We start from the raw sequence: 13425 nt of genomic DNA on the forward strand, positions 1-13425 counted from the left end.
TCCCCTCCCTCCATGACAATTACTCTTCCCGCCTCATCCGAAAAGCCCTGCGCATAGCAGGCGACCCCTCCCACTCCCGTCTCACAGCCACTTCAGCCTGTTGCCATCAGGTAGGAGACTACGCAGTCTCCGGGCCAGAACCAGCAGACTGAGGGACAGTTTTATCCACCAGGCAGTCAGGATGCTGAACTCTCTCCCTGTTTTGTCCCCTCTTCCCATAGTGCCCCCTTCACAGACTTAACCCGGTCACACTGACACCCCCCCCCCAAAATCAACGCTGAGGTCTGTCATCCTCAGGACTGAAACGCACACGCTCACTTTGATTTGATTTTAAATTGCACTATAGCAAAGTTTTTGCACTGTTTTAAACTGTATTTTATTAGCTTACTTCTTATCTTTTTCCTATGTTTATCTGTTGTTGTCGTTGCTAGGGTCTGAGAGAGAAACCCAATTTCAAATCCTCAGTATGTCTAGTGCATACTGCAGTTTACTTGACAATAAAGACTTTGACTGTTATTTTAATATACTTAAGACCCATACATTTCAAGATCACAAGAAAAAGTTTCTTATGTGGGTTCGTACCACTGATGTAAGAGTGAACCTTCTGTGTAACTCAGAATTTACAGTCAAACCAGGACTAACCAGAAAGAAAATGATCAGGCACTTTGCTGGAATGTAATGAACTAGACATGATGACACTTATTCTACAGACATAACTGGAGAGGTGAATTGACCACTGAGGTAAGAGTAAGGCTTTTGTGTAACTCAGTAGTTACAGTGAAACTGGGACTCACCACAAAAAAATGATCAGGCACTATGCTGGTATGTAATAAGCCAGACATGATGACACTTATTCTACAGATGTAACTGAAGGAAGGAATGTGGCTTCACTGTGATCTTAACGCATGGTCATGTTGCTAATAGGGCTGTTAATGTAGGTTTTTTTTGGCTGGAAGTAGTTTATTGTTGACCGCTGCCTGCACCGAAATGCCTGAAAAGTTGCGTTTATCATCAGATGTTAGCTGATGGGTTCCAAGATTTGGCTCAGATTAGTTTAATTTACCTCTGATCCTTGTCATTTTTTATACAGAGTCTAAAGAAAGAGCTGGATTCTCTGCTGGAGGAGAAAATCCGCTGCCCCGCCCCTGTGGACTGGCAGAACCGACAATCCAAAGACTGCGCTGTCATCACAGCCATCATAGACCTCATCACCACGCAGGAGAAGCCATCAGGCAGCACTAAACCCTACAGCCGACCATGGGCGTCTGGTCCGAGAGGACACCACAGTTACTTCAATGACGACGACGATGATGACGATGATTAGAAGCGGCGTGGGTAGTTTTGGAGCCTGGGAAAAGACTAAATGCGTCCTTGGGTACAGAAAGGTTAGCTTGGATGGGTTTGATAACCAGCTAGCCTCCTTGGCGGTGCTGCTAGGTTTACATTTCATTTTCCCCTGGTGCTCCTTAAGACCAAAACTAGGATGCAAGAACTCAAGAAAATGCGCACTTGAATGACTCCCAATGTAGTTTTTATTTTTCCTACTTGGTCATTATTTTGCAAGGACCAATCCACGTTCAAAAACACTTAGTAGCTTGTTTGTTTTAGTTCAGATAAAGTCATATAATAGACTTTAAAATAAATACAGTGTGTCCTGTTAGAGCTTTATGGTTCAAGGTGAAATTCTAAAAATGACTACCTGGAGAAATAAAGATGGAGGCTTTTCTTTGGTCTCTTGCAGTGGTCCCTCCTCAGGGAAAAGAGATATCCTATTGATCTCAAAGAATACATAACAGGCTGAAGGGATAAAGCTTTTATTCATGGTGTCAGATTAAAATACAAGGTTGACTAAGCAGGTTTCTGCAATATAAATCTGTACTTTGGAAAACATACATATTACAATTCAGGCTGTTTTACATATTTACATGTGCACCGATGATTTACAATAGTTACAAGTTCCAGAAAGTGATTGAAATAAAGGTCAGTTCATGCTCGCAGCTAATTTTCCCTGAGTGCAAATGTGAAGCTTTGTCGGGTGTCCTTCCTGCCGGCTGCTCTGCCTGCTGACCGTCATACTTTGCTTCATGTAGCTCAACTGTTATGGTTTTGACACTTGGGCAGGTGCCAGAGCTGTGTTTAGCTTGATAGATGGCGTGATGGCCACGCTCTGACCAAGCCATTCATTTCCTTAGGCTGAATTTAAAAGATGACTCACACTGGACAATAACATTAAAAGCAGGGCGGGCCATCAACTCACACAAAAATTAATTTTAGCTTCCATCTGTACCATCACAGATATAAATCCTTGGAGCGATATTTAGATTACACTCCTGGCTGGCATCAAGTGTGCACGATATTTCAAACTGTCAAAATCATTGAGCGGATGGAGAGAAAAATGATATTTGTGGAGGAAATGTAGAGTTTGATTCATGGTGTTGACATTAAAACTGGTGACAAACAGCCAGGTAGAGAGCTGAGACTTGACCTTCCTGCTTAGCCCATGAATGAAATGTGATGCTATCACACCAAGTTGGCTTTACATTATCTAAATAATTATAACTCAACCTATTTACACAAAGTGCTACAGGCTTCAGAGAAGCATTCATTTCTCTTTTTTTACAATTTAACAAACACCCATTTCTTGTAAATGTCACTAATAGTTTCATTTGCGAACAGATGCTACAGAAACACTGATACAACTTTCTACACTAACCCACGCGCTGTTCAGAATCAGCTGCCAAACCCACGCTCCAGCCTTATCGCTTTCCCAATTAACATCTTCATAGTTTCATTGTTCCTGGCAAAGCTCCTAATTACATGGCCCGAACCTCGTTAACAGAGCACACATCAGGCCGCTGTTGTTTTCACACTATTTGGTCTGCTTTACCTGATGCAGCAGTGGCACAGTGGTAGTTATCACATTGCACATCACTTACACTCCAGAGAATATGTCTGCAAGTTATCAAAATGTACACATTCCACACTGGCAGTTTTTATGCAGCAAGGATCTGAAAGCTGTGACTGTGGGTGTGAAGTTTTCCAACCAGCCGGGGGAATTAATGAATGTGACAGATCCCACTGTCGAGCCAGCCCACCCACACGGGGACTGATCAGTAATTAGGGAAGTCTCTGTTCTTCCACTGTATTTGTTCTGCACAGTGTTTGCTTTGAAACTCAGACAAGGGATGCTGAGCTTCATTTCGGAATGCTCCCATGCTGGTCAGCTCGGTCCCCGTTGACAGGTCGCCGATGCTGCTACTGAACTTATTCGCCAGGCCCCGCCACAAAAAAAAGGTCACTTGGTGTGTCAAAGATTCTTAGAAAAGCCTTCCCTGGATTTAGCACCGTCTCTCATCCGGCTCACACATTAGTCTCCAGCCCCTGTAGGCGGTCCATCCTCTGCATGTTGCGCTCAATGGTGGCTTGGCATGTGATGGCTTCGGCGCAATCGGCGTGGAACCAACCTCTCTCTCCGTCCCGCAGTCGCTCACCTTCATACCATCCTACGACAGAAAATTCAAGACAAGTGAGACACGTTATGCATCTTCTTGTGCTATTTTGGTGTCTCTGATACGCCGTGCTGTTTGTTCTTTAACATAAAAAAGGAAACATAACCTTTGACCCCTTTTGCATTTGTCTGGATTTAAAACCACATCTTCAAACAGCTTTAAAGCACCATTATGTGAGACGGATCAAAGACGAGAGTGTTTATATAAAAGTGGATGATGAAAGGAGGCAGTTTAAACAGGAAGGTAGAAGAAATAAACGAGAGGAATACTAAACAAGGTGAGTGGCTTTGAAGAGCTAAAAGGCCGAAACGAGGGAAAAAGAGACATTGAAGAGCTGACGTACCGTCTGTCACGGTCTGAGACACAAGCACCACATCGGCCACCTGAAGGGACAACTCGTCTGGCTGCTTGGCTGTGTAAGTTCTGATCACCTCCACCTGCATGGCATCTAAAACAGCACACACAAGTTAATTAAATCACAGCATTCCAGTCCAAACAGCTTAATCTGGATTAAAAAGCCTACTGGTTCATAATCAATTTAGAAAAGCACTTCCATATTATGACCACAAGGTGGTGCCATTAGCTTGAAAGAGACAGGAGCGTGTAAGAGGAAACTCACTGGTTCTGTCCTGACTCTTCTCTTTGTTGACATTCTGTCCCAGAGCGCTGATCCATCGGGCACGCTCATTCCTGAAAGCACACAACATAATTCATGACAATTATTCAACTGTATCAGGTAAAACCCCACCCAGAGTTCTTGTTTGAGCTCCTGTGAGGAGTGTTTAGCAATTATGAAACAGACTGAAAGAAATATTGAAGTCTCTTCCTGAATAATGAAAGCAAACAAAATCATCAGCATGAGGATTGACATCCTCTATGTCAACATATTTGATGTCTGGAACTGCTGCTCGCGGGTAGGTGTCAAATAAAGTGAGTAATGGAACTTCTGCTACAACTTTTGTAACAAATTTTCTTTGGCAAGATCATTTTAAAAACACTACTAACTCATGTACAGGATTGGCATAGAAGAAAGGGATATCACTTTGTCCATAGAACAAAATCAACACAAATCAGAAGTTCCTTATAGGAGCTTTAACTTTGCAACTCAAGCAACTTAAAAATGCTCTGTGTGCTCACCTCCAAAATTGTGGTTGATAAGATTTAAATTGTTGTTTTTAAATTACAGACCTGAGAAGTGCTCCATCAAACCTGTTGCAGACAACATAACTAGATAAGACACAACCAATCATGCAACTTCAAATCTAAGCAGCCTAGCCTCTATGCACATAATTGAACAGCTACTGAAGTTAGCATTTGGATCATTTTGTTGCCCGTCAGGTTTTGCCTTTCCTCCCTCTCTCTCTCCGCTGTCAACAGGAGAACAGAAGTGTGTTGTCTGTGCCAGAGTGGTGAGGGGAAAAACCACAAAGGCTGATTCTCCAGAGAGCACAGACCTGGTTTGCCTCCTTTTATCTCTTGTATGTAATTCACGGGGGGAAAAAAAACAATGGGTGGAGTCAAACGGGTCAGATTCCAAGAAACTCAATCTCATTTCACCTGTTCAGCATCTGCTGCTGAAAGGAGGGGGGGGGGCGAGGATTTAGAAAAAGTCAGAGATAAAGGGGTGCAGGAAATGAAACAGAGGGGGTTTTTGAGGCCCCTCTGTGACTCAGCATCATGCATATGGGTACAACATGCACAGACTATAACACAGCATTCTGTGTGAATGCTCTTTATTTTAGCCTCAAGTGGACCTCAAACAGGCAAGTCCCATGAGTCAGACCTCATTATAGTGTTCCCATTGTACACCGGCCGATTTGGTTCCTTTCAGGACACACAGGCTCTTAAATAGGCAGTCACGTCATCCTATAATGACTAATCGGACTATGTGAACTTATCATAAACTTTTACAAAGATAACTTAAAATAAATTCATTATCTCAGAGTTCATTAAAATTCACCCATAAGGCAATATAACAACTGCTGGGGTGTGACCTTTGGAGTTTAATGAGAGATTTTATAGTCTCAATAGAAACCAACCAGACCAATCAGTGCTCTCTGTGACTTAGAAGAGGGAAAAGGTTGTCCAAAGTTGGAAGACCTGACATTTGATCCCTACATTTTTTTTGTGCAAAGATAGCAAAAAGACCATTTTATTTTTTATTTTTTTATTTTTTTAACTTTCACCACCCCTTTTGCTTTGCTTTTAAAAACTGGGAGGGGTCATATTCCTTGTTTGAAAGTAATCATTAAGTCTGAAAGTGTGTCAATACCTTTGTTTTCATTTTTGTTCCAAGCATAGATTGCATACAGCTCCCCAAAAGTGAAACCAAAACATTAAGAGGTCAAATGCAGTTCATAAGCCCCACCTCCTCCATCATAACAGATGGGACATGGGTCAAACTAGAAAATAAGACACGTCAAATGTATTTACTAAAACATGCTTTCTGTCATGACTCCTATTTGCTATCATGCTAATTTATGCTTTGTTCTATGCTTTTCGGCTGTTTTCACAAGTTATTCGATAAGAGAAAGAAGTGGTGTGATGTTACTCCATCTGACTCCAATTGCACTGTCACTTTGTATTGTTTCTATTTTCTATTTTTTTGTCAGCTTATATTGTTTTCATTTTGATTTTGTTTCCTTTAATGTAAATTCTTGTTTGTATATATATATATCTGTGCGGTGTCCTTGAGTGCTGAGAAAGGCACCTTTAAATAAAATGTATTATTATTATTATTATTATTATTAATAATAATAACTGATAGCTCTGTTGAAAATGCAGCTCCTGCAACATTTTTCATACCATAAGCAAATGAGAGAAAATGAACACTACAAGAGCTAACAAACTTTCCGTAACCATGTCTCTGCTCTCGAATCAACACAACAATCTGTTTTGCTGTGGGCTGTACCAACCTGAAGTTTTACTGGCATTAATTATGTGAACACCAAACCGGGCAGCAATTTGGCTTCACTCTTCAGGAATGGAAGAAGGGAGGCGTGCCGTCCATAGTTAATTACTATCAATGGTTTCGAGCGAAACTCAAAAGATCTCTTATTTGTTGTCTTTACTGGCACTTAGGCAGTGAATGCAGGTATTTTTGTGGTCATTGGTCAATTGAGAGAAAATGTGCATCACAGAAGTTGCGGCTGCTATGCTCACCCTCTCTACAAAACCAACCACTGATAGGTCATGGAAAACACACAGATAACTGTGCCACTAGTTTAATATGTGTGTTATTAGTGGAAATGTTGCCACAGACACTCAGTTTGTCATACTGCAAATGAAGGGGCTTCAATAAGCAAGCTGTAAGCTGACTAACTCGTTTAATAATAGAAAGTGACCTCATCATGAAGCCTTTTTACATGAAGATTTCACAACAACACCATTATGAAGCTCAGCCTCTCCCCTGTCTTTGTACTTTTTATGGAGCCAAACAGCACCGTTGTACTTCTGGACACAGTGTCACAGAGCTGCACATGCAAAAGAGGCAGGATGTGTAAACAAACAGCTAACCACTGCACACGCACGCACACGCACGCACACACACACACACACACACACACACACACACACACACACACACACACACACAGACAGACACACGCAGCATTGTTTTGACTTGTTGGCCCATCACATTACATGAATGCAGCTTTGCATGTTAGGCATCTACTACATCCACTACTGGCTCAGCTGTGTAGTGACTCCCCTCCCCCATTCCTCCCCTGTGCCTTTTATAAAATACATCATATTGTATGGAACCAGATGAGGAAATGACTCTTCTTCTATCTTTATTTATCACCCAACATTTTCCTAAGGAGATAATAGTCTTACTTTTTTTTATTTCAGGTCCTTTTTTTATTGCAACTCAGGGTTTTTATTCATGTTATTGACAGCTCATAACCACAATTCCAGACACGTATTAACTCTGGTGTTCAAATATGGTCACTTCTAGCTGTAAGAAAATCAAGGTGGAGACGGCCAAGAAGCCAAAATCAAGACATTAAGTCATTTACACGCTACAAGCTTGTCTGAACTACAAGGCTACCTAAAACTGGATTATGTTATTAGTCTGGAGGATTTCAAAACTAGGATTAAGGATGTGTGTGTGCACATGTTTTACTGCTAAACACTACAAATTTAGTATTGATGTAATGGTTATTTATTATTGTCAGGTTGTTTGTCTTATCCGTGTGACCCTTTTTTATGCTGCTGTTTTGGCCAGGACTTCTTTGTAAAATAGATTGTATATCTTCATTAAAAGCTTAAATAAAATAATAAATAAATAAAAGACATTTATTTAACCAACAATCTTGAAGATAGTATTTGATCAGATAAAATTGATGTGGATGCGGTCCTCATAAAGAGTCTGGTCCTTTGTCTGTCCTTTACCTGCACTGTGTACATAGGATGTTTTTATAGAACTGTATTTTATTGTATTTTTTATTTAAATTTTAGATATTTAAAAGCTGAAGGAGAGAAACAGCATCTCGTTTTTCCTGTATGTCTCGTATATACAGTGAAAATTGACAATAAAAACCTTTGAATCTTGAATCTTAATGTGCAAGTTCCTCTAACACCCTACTCTGTGAGAAAGGCAGCTGTTAGTCGCCACTTCTGACAGCTGGACACACATGCTGACAATCGGATACATGTGCACACGTATACAACACATCACCATGACAGGTCATCTTCTCATGCTTTAACAGCTGAAGTACTCTGTCATAACTAAGATCCTACAAACATTCAATGCATCCAACAAGGTTGCAAACAGGCAACCTCACATGTTTGAGAAGCACTTAATGCTTATCTGTGGAATGTAAGGCACATACCAACTAAAATTTCAGGTGAAAAAAAAACCCTTCAACTATGAGGGTGTGTATGTGTGTTTACATGCAGGCATGTGAATACTGCATCTGTACAAACAGCAGGTGCTCGCCCTCTTCCCCTCTGACTGCAGGTCTGTGCAGGATCACACATTTCGTGGCAGCAAAGCTCTTTCTCTCTGTCTCTAACCATTCAGCCCTGATGTGAAAGAGAATTTCAAGAACCATAAATCTGTTGTCAGAGGTTCTGGTTTCACATCTAAAAAGCGGAGTGGCCTCGCTGCTGCACTGCAAAACCTCTTTCACACAAGTAGATAAAGAGCGATGACAGCGTCTTTCTAACCTCCCTTCCTCCGCCGACGTCAAATCATCACCACACTACTGTTTTTCATCTCTTTTGGGATGAATTTCTCCCTCACCTCTGAACCCTTTCTGCTTGCTCCTATCATGTTGTTTATTCTCCTCAGAGTCCATCCCTTTTTTCAGCTTAACCACAGGTCAGAGAGGTTCTGGGGTACAGTGCACAACATCTCAACCAACGAGGGAAACTCCCAAGCAGAGGGAACAATTCCCATCAGCAAGTTTCTCGTTATCACATGAACGAAAGCAGACACGGAGAGAGAGAAAAAAATACATAAACCAAAGCAGACAGAGGAAAAAGAATAATAAAAAACAAAGCCAAAGTGTGCACTAGAAGTACAGACACCCTCCTCCGGTTTGAGGCTGTTATGTAACCGGTGTTGCTTTGTGTTATAGCTGCATATCTGCCTAACAGAACTGTTTTGCTGCAGATCTGTGTAGCTCCTCTGTTCCTCTAATAGAGAAGCGCTATTATCTGACTCTGGACAGAACACTAGGGTCATGGGGAAAATGCACTGGCATGCAAACACTGCACAAAAAGCATACAGAGGAAAGGAAGAGCACACAGACAGAGAAGCAGCAAAGGATGCCAGAGAGACTGTCAGACAAAGACACACAGATGTCCTTGTGCCATCTTTGATTCCAGCTGTCTGGCTGGATTCTTCATGTGTTATGTCACCTCTGTTTTCTAAGATACATCCACTGCATGTAGCCTGTGAGACCTCACACAGTGATAGGAAAGGGATCGGCTAAAAGGATTTCGCAGGCAGAGTAGTAATGGAAGTTAAAGCAAAAAAACACCCACGCTGAACAACCTGAGAAAAAAGCCTGTTTCTAAAGTTTCATTTCAAAAGGAATTTAAAAAAAACTAAAAACACAGACGCGCCTTTGGTCAGAATGTGAAGAATTTCACACTGGAAGCCGACTTGAGCTCAACTTAGATACAGAGGTGAAGTGGACAATATCATCAAGCATGTGAAACAAAGAAACGGTCAGTCAATTTGACTACTTTGCTAAACCTCTTTTACAATCAAGCCATAGACAAACTGATCATTTGTGCTGGTGGTCTCTCCCTTTAGATCAGAACAGCTGATTTTCATGTTTAAACCAATTAGTAGCTTTTATCGGGCTTGCCTTACCCCTGTATTAAAATTTTAAAACACATAATGGTTTATTACTATATATTCCTGTTATGTGGTAATTTATCATTTAAAAAAACGATATAAATGTATTACTTTTACATGCCATCTTAAAATGACAAGACTGACTATAAACACATGTGAAATTACATTAATTTGAAAATTACGTCATGAGTCAATTCATAATATGAGGAGTGATACTGACATTGTCTGATGTCGATTTGGGACACATTCCACTTTACATCAACCTTTCACTAAATGTCTTCTCTCTGGTTAATTAATGAATTAATTTTAATTAATGTAATGTTACAAATGCAATAATTTCACAACTTGTATTACTTTTATTATAAAATAAATAACCTACTGTGAGGAATAACAGTATCTTGGGGAATTTCACTTTTTGAAGTTGTATATATTTTTATTTTATTTATTTTATTATTTTTGGTGACAAGAGAATCCAATACATAAATAGGTAAATAAGTAAATAAATAAATAAATAAATAGGTAGTTGCAGTCTGATCAAATACTGCCTGACTTTTACTCCATCAAAACAAGCAAAAGAGAAATGTCTCTCCTGTTTGTGGGCTCACATCACAGGTTGTTTATTTTTTTCACTTTGAGCAAAAAAATAAGTTAAACAGACACTGTTGTTTTTTTGTAGCTGCTTCACTTTCCACTAAAATAACCTTTGGTTTATGTTGATTTTGACGCCCCCTGTGGACAAAGCACTACATCTTATCTCTTTGCTGATTTTTTCTGGTGCATGTGTAGGTAATGGTTTGTGACTAAAAAAATATATATACCCTACTTTATTTAAAAAGTAAATTATTACATGTAAAAAAAACACAAATTAAAAAAAAAAGCTGTTCCTGCATTGGCATCAAATCACTTTGACGTACAATTACTTCTTAGCAATATTCATTTCAGTCTGTTTCATGACCAGTCAAAAACTCCTTGCAGTAGCTTTAATAGAGGGCTTGGTATTTTAAACCATCCTTTTTACTACATATAACTCTGACAGGAACACAAAGTAGTATAGGTATTGTAGTAGTAACACCACTTCCATGTGTCATGTTAGGTTAGAAGACTAAATAGTTTTGGGTGACCAGAGGAAGAGGAAGTTATTCCCCGGTCATCAAAAACAAAGAGCAAACACTGGTCACTGTCGAAAAGATGAGACGCGGGACGGTGAGGAAGAGTCGGTGGGAGTGAAAAAACATGTGAGAGGGAGGGAGAGTCGTGGGAAACGGTCCGCTTAACAATGGATCGCTGCTAGGCAACAGTTTAAACAATGCTTAGCAACCACTGTAACAATGGCAAGCTGCCAGGGTCTGCTCTAGTCAGCTCATTCAGTCCTACAGTGAGTGGAGCTCTGCACCCGACACACTCACACTCACACTCACAAACAAAGTTACAACTAAGCCATGGGCCCCAAACCCCAGCCATCAAAGGGTGGGAGACTGGGGGCTTTCCACGACAACATGCACATGAGACAGAGGGGGACGTTATAAGAGGAGCCCCCTCATGTATGCATGGGCAGCGTACAGGGCTGAGTGGGCCGCATAAAAAGTAATTTCAAAAAGATTACCTCCTACAGAGGCCCAGAGCAGTCACACTTAACACTATTACTGCTGCTGCTTTGTAGAGTATTTTACTACGTGACAGCAGGGGGGTAATGTCAGAGGTCTACGCTGCAATTCAACCAGAAAACATGCTTTAATTGCAATGGGGAACAAACTCCACACAGTGCAGTATTAAGTGTACAGTGCTAGGAGACCACATACAAGGATTAGAGGATGAAGTAAAGAGGCGTCTGACTTTGGTATGCTAATTTTCCTGCAACATCTATGTTGCAGGTGCTTGCAGTAGGTTAAGGAGGGGCTTGCAGTAAGTTAATCTCACCTTGAAAAATCTTTAACGTACTGATGGAGGAAATGTGCTAATTACTGACATTTTGCTAGCTCTGATTGACATCACACTCCCTACCATCACATGAGAGGAGTTACTTGTTATCGTTTTTCTGAAAAAGGTCAGTTTTGATGGGGTTCATAAGTACTGTTAACAGTTCATTGACAGGCATTCTCACTGAAATGTGGTACCACATTTTAGGTAGCACCAAAGGCCAGCACCAAAACAACTACAATACTACAACTCCAATTTTAGCCTAAGGCTAACATGCTTACTTGTACTTATTTGTATTTCTTTAATAACCTAGCTAAAAGGCTTGACTCGGGTTTGTCAAAACACCGTAAAAACAATTATTGATTCTCAACAGTAAAACGGACAACCTGATCACGCACATTCCACCACTGCCTGTTGACACTGTGGCAAAAATGTCAGGGTTCTTCTCACCTTGTTGGGACTCTAATTTGCATAACCACTTCTTTACCATACACCATACATATTACCTTTAACAGTTTACAATTTAAAGCTGTGGTAGGATTTAAATTACCAGCAGCTTTAACACCTGTAAATGAAGTACCTGTGAAAAATATTGCTGATATGAAAAAAAAAGGCTTTAAAAAGCTCTGAGAGACATTTTTTAAGGCAGTGTTCAGTGAGTTAAAAACCACACCTTGTATAATGAGAATATAGAGGGAGGCTCTCCGAGTGCACAGGAATGAAGAGGAACAAGCTCATATGAAAACACTCCTTAACAAAGCCTTGAACCACAGCAAATAATTACAGTGAAATCTGACCGTGTGTGCACGCACGCCTGTGCATTTGTGTACGTGTGCTCACATGGTCCACATCTCCCAAAGTTAACTTGAAGAAATATACCCCGTGTGAAGCCCAGTATATGACAGATCCCCTTTGTTTGTACGAGTTATATAATCAATCTAAACAACCTCGCTTTTCCGTTTGCTGTACAAAGGGTGATGGAATGGGGGACGAAAAGGAGGGGTTGGTTTGAATTTTACCACCAGTCATGAGTTTCAGGAAACCTCATGCCAGCTGACTTTATTTCTAGGTCAGATGTGTGAGTAATCATTCAAGCTGCATATGCAATACATTTCAGCTACAACCAGTAGACTCTAAACAAAGACAGTGCTCTCCCCACAATAGATGACTGGCTCGGAAGATGCTCAGTCAACAAAACTATCATCTGGTGCAGCCGGTCTGTGTTACAGTGCGACTGCAGCAGAGATTATAGCTCCAAAACAGACTAATAAACTCAATCTTCTCAGTCAAATAAACAAAAAGCAGAAAGGCTCAGCCAGTGTATATGTAACTAAATATCCCTGTGAGCTATAACGGTCCTTAAAGAGAAAAAGAAATAAGAGCTGAGAAGAGAGCTGTCTGAGACTTCAAGGTAAAAGCACAAAAAGGAAAGATAAAAGAGTAGGGATTGTTTTTTAGGAGAAGAGGAGGACTTGAGGTATTCAATTATTCTACAGACAAGCATTCAAACTGCAGAATAGAACCCTCTCTCAGCTGAAGACCCTAATTTAAACCTTATGTGTACTCTGACCTACTTATGCTGAGGTGATGTCATGTCAGTAAAAAATGATTCACCTGTCACTTGACGGCAGTAAAACTGTAACTGAAACACTAGTGTTACAAAAACAGCACAGTGAAGAGGGACAAAGG

General features: G+C 40.6%; 2 protein-coding genes across 2 annotated transcripts in view; one reads left to right on the top strand and one right to left on the bottom strand.

Moving 5' to 3' along the window:
• Positions 1-2002, top strand: part of dhx36 (DEAH (Asp-Glu-Ala-His) box polypeptide 36) — a 35285-nt gene extending 33283 nt beyond the window's left edge. Inside the window, exon 26 of the mRNA XM_034700501.1 lies at positions 1091-2002. Within this exon, the coding sequence (XP_034556392.1) occupies positions 1091-1324 (234 nt within the window). The 3' untranslated portion in view covers positions 1325-2002. The remainder of the gene's footprint in view (positions 1-1090) is intronic.
• LOC117824973 (rho guanine nucleotide exchange factor 26-like) overlaps positions 1799-13425 on the bottom strand; it is a 37500-nt gene continuing 25873 nt past the window's right edge. Inside the window, exons 13-15 of the mRNA XM_034700502.1 lie at positions 4129-4199; positions 3853-3957; positions 1799-3503 (exon numbers count right to left, since the gene is read on the bottom strand). Of these exons, the coding sequence (XP_034556393.1) occupies positions 3361-3503; positions 3853-3957; positions 4129-4199 (319 nt within the window). The 3' untranslated portion in view covers positions 1799-3360. The remainder of the gene's footprint in view (positions 3504-3852; positions 3958-4128; positions 4200-13425) is intronic.

This window comes from Notolabrus celidotus, chromosome 14, assembly GCF_009762535.1.
Source record: "Notolabrus celidotus isolate fNotCel1 chromosome 14, fNotCel1.pri, whole genome shotgun sequence".
Lineage (NCBI taxonomy): Eukaryota > Metazoa > Chordata > Actinopteri > Labriformes > Labridae > Notolabrus > Notolabrus celidotus.